At 29.9% G+C, this 12,684-nt stretch overlaps 1 protein-coding gene across 1 annotated transcript in view; it reads right to left on the bottom strand.

The window, feature by feature from the left end:
• Positions 1-12,684, bottom strand: part of LOC111613289 (ubiquitin carboxyl-terminal hydrolase 7-like) — a 38,163-nt gene that overhangs the window by 5,998 nt on the left and 19,481 nt on the right. Inside the window, exons 12-20 of the mRNA XM_023354638.1 lie at positions 9,747-9,848; positions 6,387-6,486; positions 5,603-5,695; positions 5,428-5,495; positions 3,947-4,101; positions 1,938-2,037; positions 1,749-1,816; positions 1,462-1,570; positions 1,308-1,385 (exon numbers count right to left, since the gene is read on the bottom strand). Coding sequence (XP_023210406.1) covers positions 1,308-1,385; positions 1,462-1,570; positions 1,749-1,816; positions 1,938-2,037; positions 3,947-4,101; positions 5,428-5,495; positions 5,603-5,695; positions 6,387-6,486; positions 9,747-9,848 — 873 coding nt within the window. The remainder of the gene's footprint in view (positions 1-1,307; positions 1,386-1,461; positions 1,571-1,748; positions 1,817-1,937; positions 2,038-3,946; positions 4,102-5,427; positions 5,496-5,602; positions 5,696-6,386; positions 6,487-9,746; positions 9,849-12,684) is intronic.

The raw sequence follows: 12,684 nt of genomic DNA, 5'->3' as shown, positions 1-12,684 counted from the left end.
AGTACTGTAATTTTATACATTTCTTGTGAAAGAAACATTTCTTATTCAACGGCGATTAAAATTATTTATATTAATGATGTCTCCGAAGTTCAACGAAGTTTTCGCAGAAAAATAAATTATCAGAAATCAGTTGTGGTTTGGTGTGCTGCTTCGCGACAAAAACAAGCTTTAGCAATGGGGTTGTCGAATGGTGCATACTCGGTAAGTAATCCTACAATTTTTTGTTTATAGCATAGTTTATACAGATTATTTCCACAAAAAATATACGTATTTTGGAAATGTTGAGTCGGATTAGTCTAGAATCAATTAATTTTATGGAAGAAAACCTTTCAAACAGCCTTAGTCCATAAACTTGACACGTGTCGGGCTATGATTGGAAGGACTCGTAAGAAATCGGTTTCCTAAAAAATGGAATGTATCTATGATCTTATAGGGGGGTCAACTGTATGTATATATTACTATATATTGAAGCGTTTTTCTGGACTATTTCTATCTTCTGCGTTTTCGTAATCCCTTTTTTCAGTAGCATTTTAAAGACTGTGGGAGCCCCTTCGGGGCCCTATGCGCCCGCATAGTTCGCTTACCGCTTAATCCGCCGTTCAGGTATACACCACCTATGCATACCACTTTAAAGCAAAAAATGATGTCAGAATTTCTGCACGCCTTTTACATCCTTGAGACTAAGAGTTTATTCAGGAGTTACCGTTTTCAATTTAGTAATTTTTAAAAGATCCTTGGGCAGATTTATTTTTGTTACAAAATGTTACCTTTACAGACTTTTAGCTCTGCACACTAGAAATTCTAGAAATACAATTTTGTATATCATAATAATATTAGTAGTTGCCAGAGAGCTCTATAAAGTAGAGAAAAATCTGTAAATTTGAAAAATATAAACATAAATTTAAATTTTTCAAAAAATAAATTAAAAAATCTCAAAAGTCACTACTTTGGCTGATTTGTCTGAGGTCTCCGCTACCTCACTACGTCCCTCTAAAAGCCGCAACAGTTGGGAACTTTGGTAAGCAGACATCTAGTGTCTAAGTAAGGCAAAATGTAATTGCCAAACCACGCTGTAGAAAGGCAAAAAAATTTTAAATTTAAAAAATATAATTTCTTGTGAACAGCAATTTGGGCCCCCCTTCCAAGTGGGCCCTGTGCGGGTGCACCCATTGCACCTGCCTAGTTACGGCTCTGTGTCCACATGCAACTTACCCACTTAAAAAACAAAACAGTACTATATTATCTAAACAATTAAGACAAATATTATCAAATATGTAAATAAATCATTGCTAAAAAAATTTAATTACCTCTTCTTTAAGCTTGCTATTTACCCAAACACATTTAAATTGTTTTTTGTTTTCCAATTCATTAACTCTAATACTAAGCTGAAAAAAAAAAAAGACAAATATTAGAATAATAAGAAAAAAATTTAAAAAGACACCCATTAATTTGATAACTTACCTGTTGATAATAAATTTTCTTTGGTTGTCTTGGTTTGAAATAAACTAATAAATCTTTAAGAGTTCCTTCATATGTACATCTTAATGGAATTCCAGGTCCATCCCTGTAACTATAAATATAGAACACAATGTTCAAATGTTCAAAAATATTCAAATTGACTGTAAATTAAAAGAAGTTATAATTAAGGACTTTTATTAAAAATAAATTTTTCAAATAATATTAAAATACTTTGAGACCAAATTTAGAAAATCTTTTATCACATTATAAATTTTACAAATAATACCTACTTCTGAGCTTTGAAAAACTGCAGCAAATATGGATCTGTTCCTAACCTCTGGGCAACAGCAACTGCCATCTATTGTAACAAAAATCACATTATTATTTTAAAAATTATTATAAGAAGCATACTAAGAAAATTTTTTAAGAAACATCTAAAATTAGCATATTCGGCAATTTAAATCCATGTAGTATAATACCTGTTCATAATTCATTCTGAGTGATAATTCCATTGTAAACCCAGGATCGTTAGGTATTGTTTTATCACAGAAAGTCACTTCTACTCTGTAGAAAAGATCCCTAAAGAAAGATGTTTAGTTTATTGAATTATTGAATTAATTCTTATTAAAGTACAAATTTTGTGATAATGAAACTACATTTGAATTTAATGTATTTTAAAATTATTGAATAGTTAAATTAATCAAAATATATACCATATATTTTTCATCATTTATAAGAAATATGAATTATATTGAGATTATCTAGCAATATACAGGATATTTCAAAAATAATGGGCAAAAGTTTGAGGCATGGAAGAACACACTAAAACAAACATTTCTCATCACAGAATGCATGGTCAAATGTGAAGTGTTGAGATGCAGTCACAGTAACAACAAATGACATGGAATATGGAAAAAGAATCTTTAATAATGAATTACAGAAATTGTCCAAAAAGCATCTGCCAACCGCAATGCATGTTTCACAGCATTGATGGAGTGAATTGTGTACATTTTGGAAGATATCAAGCATCTCATGCATGGCTTTAGAAGTGACACTAATTCCAGCAATGAGGTTTAAATGTTGTCATGTACATGGCTTCTCAGCATTGGAATAACAATCTCTCTTCAGACATGAAGGTTGCAAAATGATGTGTGTGCAAAAAACACACTTTAATATGCTTGCAAAAAAAAAAAAAACCATCCTCTACCACCTTCACTGTTATGATTTGATCATACATTCCATGATAAGAAATATTTGTTTTAGTGTGTTCTTACACTCCTTAAGGTTTTACCCATATTTTCTGAAACATCCTGAATTTTATCACTATATATATATATATATTTATTTATTTAGTGAGATATAGTAAAAATAAGTACAGTAATACCCCGTACTTACGCAATAGGTGGGACCGAGCGATAACCGCGTAAGTCGGGGTATAATTTCGCAATTTGTGTAAAATCTAAGTCGGGTGTTTGTAAGCTAATAAATGTTTTCGTTAATCTTATCTCGTCTTTGATTCGTTTACGGTTACAAGAAATCACCACATAGAGTCTCTGAAGTCTCCGTAGATATAACAAACACAGAAATAAATAACACAAAATAAATTGTAGCTATGCATCAATTCCGCGCGACACATCCGAACATGTAAGCTGAACAATAGTGTGGGGGGAGTGAGTAATCAAGAGTTGCATGGTGCTCAAACAAAAGACGAATCGACGAGATTTGATAATCGCATAACTCTGGGTTCGCGTAAGTCGAGGTATTACTGTAATACTAAAATTTTAACTTCTATTTTTCAATATTATATCTCCAAATAAAGCCATTTTTAAAATTATTTATATATTTTTTCATTGAAAATAACAAAAACTTCATCTGTAATGCATTAAAACTATTATAATTATTGGCTAGATTACCAAATGTTAATTGTTCTTTTCGTTTGGTAAGCTCTAACTTTTAAAAATTTTAACTGATAGTTTTTTTACTAAAAATTTTTGAACAAAGTTAAGAAAAACTTTAATGAAAATCAAAAACATTTTAGAAAAAATAAGAAAAATTTTCTAGAAAGTTTAAACAGAAATGATTATATACTCTTTTATACATTCAAATATGTTCATAAAAGAAAATGTAGTAAATTTTAAAATCTATTTTTACATTTATTACTTATTTATTTATTTCAAGAACTGAAGAGAAGAGAATCCAGTAAAATTAAAATGCTTATTCTTATCTAAATAATGTAAATAAAACAAACGGTATCATAGCCTCGAATCGTTGTTCTTGTCTCATTCAGTTAAAAAAAGGCAATTTAAATATTTAGATATTTAGTCAAAGAATGTTTAATTAATTAATACTGATTAATATCCTGAATTTCCATTAATGGGTTACATACCATTTTTACATTAAAGCTTTATATATAATGCAATTAAAAGTGATAAAAATTCTAGTAAATTCTAGACAACATGATATTAGGAATCAAATTAAAATTTAAAACCTGAAGTAGTCATTAACGGTAGGTAATTCACAATCTTCAATGTTAATGTCAGCCCTCTGAAAAACAATGATGTCACCATCCATCAATTCTTCTAAAACTTTTTCTAAAGGCAATTCGAGATCACCTATCCTCTCTACCATATTTGGTTTTACTTCCTGTTAAAATAGAAAAAAATATATATATATTTTTGAAAAATAAGCATATATCTATTAAATATTATCAACTTATAATTATAAATGTAAAATTAAATCTTATGTAGAGAATGTGATGCAAGTTATTTCCACAAATTCCAAAAAATTAAATAAACAAGTTTTAATGTTTGATATCAATCATAAATAACAAAAGATCGCTTATGAATGACATTTACAATAATAAAATCAATACAACTTTCCTTATCAACTACTTTTTATATACTTTGGATATTTTGAAGTAATATAAGTTGCAAAATATAGAACAAAACTAAAAATATAATAAACCCTCTCCATAAAATTGTAGCATCTGTAGAAATTAAATAAATATATGACATTTTAAATATTGTTAAAAAGTTTTAGTAATGTTTTAAATACTATTAGCAAATAAATTTGATAATACTACAAAATTTAACATTATACTTTTTATTTAATTATTTTTTAAAACAAGTGTTACTTATATAAAAGAAACAATCAATGCAGAAAAATCTCTTTAAATCAATGATGATCAAACTTTAATTGTAATATTGAAGATAACTTTGTAAAATAATCTTTTGAAGTTATATTTAAATTTTATATTCAAATGTTTGTTCATATATGGAAATGTGACTCATGATCTGCCAAGGACAGATACCCCGGAAGAACTTTCTATGGGGAAATTGGTCCCTATTTAGGTCTTACAAATGTTTAGAAAACCTGGAAAATTCTATGTGGCTGGTCCACTGGCAATACGCAAACACATGACCAACTACTAGTGTTTGGTGGTTTTATCTACTTGGCCACTAGTGGGCTACAGTTTTAATGTTAATTAACTGTACAATGCAGAGACTGGCTTAGTATTTTGTTTTAATGGCTGACACATCCAATATATAATTTGAGTGTATACAATGGAAAATTTTTTAATTTATGTTATTATTTCTGGAAATACTATTCAATTATTCAGAATCTTAATCATGATTTCAAATGATCCTTCATGATTTTCTGCAAGTCTCTTTAAAAAAAATAATAAATAACTGTATAAGCTATACATATTAAAAAAATTAATGGCTAATTATTAAAAAGAAAATTCCATTTTAAATACTGAAAACTAATGATAACTGCCTGTTAATATATAAGAAATGATAATAAAAACTTTACTTAAACCAAATTGTTTAAATTTTGCTAAAAAGATGTCAATGAAAACTGAATGATTTCTAATGAAACACGATTATGAGAAAATAAAATTTTTTAAACTTATGCAAAGTGTATTATTATTATTATTATTTTAATTAAGATTATGAATATTAAACTTACTTCATATAATGTTAATGGGGTATCCAAAGGAAAACCTGCCTTTTCATTGAGAATGGGTACAAGTTCCTCTATTAAAATGAGTGAATGGCATATTAAAATTTTGCACATTTAATACAACAAAATAAAAAACAAGATCTGAAATTATTTTTATTAAAACAAACACAACTATACATACTTGCTTTTGCAGCAATTGACATGTAAGTATGACCACAGTAAGATATCCTCTTGTTCTTTGGATCATATAATTTGAAAAATAATAAAACGTCACCTGGAATTAAAATATAAAGTTATTATTTTGCAGAAATGAAATCAGAATATGTTTAAAGAAATGATTAATAAAGCATTACTTATGAAATAAAAGGACTTTTATTTAAGTATTCATATTTTAAACTTTGGCTATTTCCCAGAACATGAGAAAATGTACAAAAATTTAAAGAAAATCTACAAGCTAACCTAAGTTCCAACTGTCTACTTAAAAATCTGTTTGAATGCTTTAGTATTCTTTATTCCATAACTTTAATACTGTTATACAGCATAATAGTAAAGGCCTTATATACCCACATAACCGACGAACACAGATAGCAATAGTTACGTACTGTACATGACATATAGTTAAAGTGACTATGCACTAAAAGAAGAGGCCACTTATAACACCCTTAACAGTAAAATTTGGAAGTTCGCACTCCTATCTTGAAGACAACATGCAACATGAAAAAAGTCATGAAAATTTTTTGAAAATGGCATCAAAACTACTCTTTAAGCTGAAGATTAAAAGTATAATTTATTATTTCATCTTTAGCAAGCACAATCACTTTCCAACATCACTTACTTCACTCTTCATTCATGAAGAAAATTAATTCTATGATAATCATTATTTTTCATTTAATCTTATAAAACTAAAAGATCAAAAAGATTACTAATGATCACTAAAATTTTAAGAAGTAAATTTAGTTTCTTACTTTCTTTATCAAAATCAGGTAAATGATCCTTTCCAGAATCAGGCTGTACTGTTTCTAAAAATAATGTCCATGGATTTGCATTATCAGCCAAATCTATAATCTAATATAAAAAAATAAAATGATGTTAATTATTCACATACTTCAAGATATTACAAATTAAAATTTATATTATTTATTAAATATTTAACTTGTGTTATCAGTGATATAGTTTGAAAAATAGCTTTATAATTAAAATATTTAGCCATATTACACAAAAACCAGACTAAAAAACTTTATAAACTTGAACTGGAAGTGATGCATATTTTTACATGCAAATACATTTCCAACATCACTTACTTCATAAAGCATGAGTGACATGGTTGGAGGCCATTTGTATATGTTACCAGCCAACCCCAATTTCAGGCTAAACTAGTTTATCCTACGCATGTCAGAATATACTAGTTTAGCCTAAATACTTTAGGCTTAACTAGTTTGACCTAGGCCAAACTGATTTATGTACTACAAATAGGTGCCAGTGTAAAAAAAAATTTTGTGTAATTCGAAATGCCACCACAGTACACCCGGTGGTTAAAGTGTACCTAGGTAACCCCAATGGCGGTGCTTTGGTTAGGTTGGTTTGGTTTGGTTTGGTTAGGTAAACTACATTTTTAGTAGACGTTTCCTTTTTTTTTTCTTTTGTTCGAGAACTACCATGAATCAATAATTAGTGACATTAAACAATTGGTGGCTCCCCTCTAGGAGGAGTCTGCCGGGAGCACAAACAGTCCAAAGTGCCACCATTGGGGTTATCTAGGTACACTTTAACTTACCCTGTAAAATTAAATAAAAGATTAAATATTTTATATGTTACGCTAAGAAACACAAACAAGTTCATTTTTAATTTTAGTTTGACTCTAAAGCCCTGGTCACACTATGCGATTTCCAGCCGCGCAGGCGACTGCAACCGCGACGGCTGTTCCCGTTAACTAGTAATCCCCCCTCGAAAACCGGTTCGACTGCAATCGCAACTAGAAACAAAAAGTTTGTTCTACTCGCGACGGTTGCAAACGCGCATCCAATCAACAAACGCCTTTATGCCATGTCATACAGTGACAACATTGAAAATAGTTCATCATCATGGCGGATAGTCAGAGGATTAATACTTTTACAGAATCGAGATTGATCGAGCTTATTCAGGCTCACGAATACCTGTGGGATTTTAATTCTTCGTTTTATCGAAGATTTTATGCTTTCATGTATTTTCGCCAGCTCTATTAAAATAATCGCCTTTTTTCTTTTATTCATTCCAGAAAATGAACTGCTTGCTATTTTAATAAGAAAAGTGGCTAAAATTCCGTAAATACTCTGAAATAGAACGTAAAATATCGGCAAACTCACGAAAGTAGTCAAAAACAAACTACTGTAATTTTATTGGTTTATTACAGGGCCACGTGTTTCCGAGTTGCAACGTCAACGAACAATGTGTGACCACGAGAAGACGCGCGCGACTCGCGCTTCTTGCAGTTGCAGTCGCCTGCGCGGCTAGAAATCGCATAGTGTGACCAGGGCTTAAAAGTTATTTTTATTATTTCGTTTGAATTTTTGAAAATATTTTCGACAGTTAATTACCTTTAAAAGTGCATGGCTTAATAAAAAATTTAAAAAAATACAAACTGATAAGTACTGATTAACTTATTTTTATTTTATAGTTTTGTACAAGTGTTGTGTCACTTCTAATCAAAACTGTTTTTTATAATTAAGTAGACTATGTTTGAATAGATATTGTTCATGTAATTCATTGCCTTTTAATTTTATTTTAACCATTAATATACTTAAATCAGGCCTGGCTAACCCGCGGCCTGTCACATTAAATTGTGTGGCATGCTAAGTGACATTATATATCTATTAAAACTTTCATTTTCCGTTTTGTGTATACCAAAACAATTAAATAAATGAAAATTTGCATGTGTCATTGTTATAATGCGCAGGTGCAAGTACGAACTCTTGGTATAACAATGAAATCTTATTCATTTTGTATTTGTTTTACTTTTTAAAAAGCATGTTTGCTTAAATTGTGGCCCATTGTAATGTTATGCTTGATCAAAGTGGCCTGCGAAACAATTTGGGTTGGCCAGGCCTGACTTAAATAATAATTCTAAAATCAGTTCAGCCTAGGTCAAACTAGTTAAGCCTAAAGTATTTAAGTCAAACTAGATTGTCCTAGACTAAACTAGTATATCCTGACATGCATAGAATAAACTAGTTTGGCCGCTAACATATATACAGATCTAGCCTCACAGACACATGTATCAACTACAAGGAGAAATTGACTATCCATAGCGTGGCAAGCACTAATGGACAACGAACTGTAAATCTCAACAATTGCTACCAGATAGTGTGTGCATGCCCAGTAGGACGACATCAAGAAACACGTATTCGAATCAAATTTCAAATCATGTTGTTGGTTGCTTAAACATCAACATATTTAATGGATTACTTTTGTATTGTCAATAAAGTTCATTGACAATACAAAAGTAATTGCAAAAGCTTGTATGCACATTTGAAAAGATCTTATGTATAGATTGTGAGAAGTCTTTTAACTTGCAATAGCAGAAATTTTTATGAGCACTTTTCACCAAATTGTCTTACTTAGATGCACTCTCAATATATGCTATCCATCTACAATGTAAAACTTTTGATCAAACTTTTCTGCATATCACAGGCACTCTAAAAACAACTGCAGAAAATTACAGTCTTGCATTAATTCCATATAATTTTTTTCCACATAATCATGTGCACTTGTGTTGATTTTCTGCTCTGACATCATGGAGGTATCTTGCAACTGTTGCAAGAGGTAGTCACGATGTCATGGATGCTCCTCAGCCATCCATAATATGACACAGCAGTCTGCAAGTCACTACGACCAACAATTTAAATGTTCCTGCAACTTTATCTGGGAAACATCTCGGCCCACCCATCATTTACTTTCAGCTGAACTCATTTCACATTAGTCCAGGCTATTGCAGTTTAAATGACTCCCTGTAGAAGCCTTGAAAGGACATTGTTCTATAAATTGAATACTATCTTGCCAGTTTGCAGACTAAATTTTTAAGAAAATCTGTAACTAACAATTAGCAGTTTATCTACCAATTTTTAAATTAAAAGAAAACAGAGTTAAACAAGTCTTAATTTTTAACTGCTACTTTGAAATCTGCTCTAAATATATTGTAAACAATCTAAACTTGATCATCATATAACCAAAATTAACCAAGATAATGCTAAATTAATTTCTTTGTAATGTATTAAGAATTAGAAGTAAAATTTTAATATAAAAAAAGCTTAAAACTTAATTAGTAATAATTTATTGAAAAATTAACTCACTGTTTTATCTAAATCCAATTCCATATCCAGAGCTAATGGACGACATGTCTGATTAGTTCTGTATGTGATTGGCCAAGGCCTGATCATAGAGATAGGATATTTCTGAAAGAAAATTTATGTGAAATGAATCCATTGATTAACAGTACTATGATTATTACTAAAATTTTCATTCAAATTGCATTATTGTTTTTGATACTTTACTGAATTAATAGCATACTCAAACTTTACGGTTGTGGAAATCCATGGAAAAAATTTATCCACACATTAAATTGTTACTGGATTACAAAGGAAAATTTACCATAGAATATGAAATTAAACAGGGCTAAAATTGTGAGGGGAACCTCAAATTTTGATACAGGCAACACTATTAAATTATAGTTGATTACTTATTCTATTTACAATCAAAAATAAAAATGAAAATATAAACTTTTTATTCAAAAAAATAAAAACTAATGGTGTTGTAAATCCAGTGCATTTTTGAGTGATTTATCAAAAAAAATTCATCATATATAATTTGATAATTATAAAGAGATGGCAGCATTCCATAACTGTAAATAAAGGGATAATTTATATCACCATTAATTGTTGCAATACCTCTACCCATTTTTTAAAATTATTTAAGTTCTAAATTGCCTTTGAGTGTGACCAAATCAGGGAACTACATAAGGCTGGAAGTTCTGCTAGAGCTATTGCAAAACAGCTGAAGAGATCTCATTGTATTAAAAATTTAGTGTACAATATGGAAAGAAAAAACAAATAGGATGGCTTCCAAGTTAACAAGAAAGTAAAAATCAGCAATTATCTGGAAAATATCAACAGCAAGAACATTACTAGGTGAAATAGCACAAAGACCTGATGTTAAGTTTCCAAATCCACACTTTTCCAGATGGTAGTAAAATCAACAAAACATCTAGTGTATAAAAATAGAAAAGCAGCAGTGCCATATCTAAAACAATACCAACAACAAAAAAGGCCAAAGATAAAATGTCACGGACTTCAAAATGGTGTGAAGTTATTTGAACCAATAAAAAAAAAAGTTCAATTTGGATGGTTTCCCAACAGTTTGCAATTTTAGGAGAGAGGCATTTTTGTTTACCAAGTGTCAGCAAGAAGGGGAATCAGTTATGATTTGGGCAGGTTTCGGATGGTCCATAAAAATCAATTTAGCATTTCTAAATAGCCAAATGAAAACAGTTGGGTATCAAACCTTGATGATGTATACCTTCTACCATTTAGAGAAAAAGTTGACAGTTAATTCTGGCAATTGTAACAAGAAAATGCACTAATTCACAATATAAATGTCACTTATATGTGTTTACTGGCTAATGGCATTCAGGTCATGGATTGGCCTCCTAATCCCACAGAAAATCTATGGAGTTTGACAATTAAGCATATGTATGCAGGAGGAAAATACCACAATATTGAAAAAAATCAAAGCTGTAATTGTAATTAAAGGAAAAAAATCAATTTAAATATACTGCAGCATCTTGTTAACTCTATGAAAGAGTTTACAAGGTTATTGTGTTAAAAATGGTTTTTCACTCACTATTAAATGCCACTGGCATTATATATTGCAACATCATTATTGAATTTTTGAATAAAGAAATTTATTTTTACTTTTATTTTTAATTTGTAAATAAAATAACTAATTCTTTTACATCTACATTTATTTGAGTCATTAATTTTTTGCTTAAGTGTGATAAAAATTTATTATTCCAAAAAGTTGGGGTGGCCTTATATTTTTGCAATTCACCTTATTTAAAATGGCCTTCATCTAAAATACTATAGATGAAAAAGTCAAGATCACTCTTGGTTGTAGCAGATGTGATGCAAAATCTGTGCCATTTTCTGATAAAATAAAAAGCACTTTTGATAGCATATTAGTATAGCATTTTGATTACACATAGTGTAAAAATGAAAATTACAGACTTCCTTTAACAATAATAAATGGCTATTCTGAATAGGGGTTATGATTATCGATTCTGTCATTAAGTTATACTTTGGCCATTTGTTCAAGACAGCACTAAACATATTAATGTGTCACACTATGGAAACAATTAGTGTGCGAGCAACAGAGTCGAGTCTGGATTGACTCAACTGTGTGTTTAGGGATTTGTCTTCTTTTCTTTTAATATTTCATCAAATTTTTCAAATTTCAAGCTAATCTCTCTTTATCTATTGCTTCAGTTGATGCCGAAATTGCAGTGAAAAGATAAGGACATTAATTTTTTACAGTCCTTTACTGGTCCAAGAATTATATAGTAAGCATATATGATTTTTCCTATTTGTTTACGTTAGTTTCACATCACAAATGTAACGTTATACAAAAGTAAAAGCACCTGCTTTATTTGTTGTAGCAACAAAATTAATGTTCTACTGGCTTCTAAGTGTAAGTATTATCCTATAATAGTTCCCTCCAGAATAATTATGCACATATGAGATTTCCATATATTATCAGATTTCAAGGACACTTAGTTCAATCCACGATATCTCAGCTAATAACACTCCTGCTGTGATTTTAAATTTTAAACCCAGTTGATAACAAACAAGAGTATTTTTTGTCAATTTAAGTTTCACTTATAGCAAAGTGCAATACTGTGATAAGCATAATTTTACCATATCCACTGTAACTGCTTAATTTAATCAATCTCTCAATAGAAATTTCACAGAAGTCAATAGGTATGTAACAATTTTTAACACAGTTATAAATATATCACTGAATCTGCAGCAATAAACACAGTTTTCTTCCAATGTTCTCGTCTCATTTTACAGCCTATCAAAACTTACTTTGTGGATGCACCTTGTATATTTAACACACCAGAACTGAAACCATGCAATGCATATGCCACAGAAACCAAAACAAAGTGACTGTGTAACACACTATAACTGTACTACAGCACACCAAATTCAGAATTAGCCAGTTTTCTGGAAGCCAAAC

The sequence above is a fragment of the Centruroides sculpturatus genome, unplaced genomic scaffold (genome assembly GCF_000671375.1).
Source record: "Centruroides sculpturatus isolate CEXI.00-Female unplaced genomic scaffold, Cexi_2.0 scaffold134, whole genome shotgun sequence".
NCBI classification, from domain to species: domain Eukaryota; kingdom Metazoa; phylum Arthropoda; class Arachnida; order Scorpiones; family Buthidae; genus Centruroides; species Centruroides sculpturatus.
Note: the sequence above shows the minus strand (reverse complement) of the source record. Positions and strands in the feature narration are given on the sequence as shown.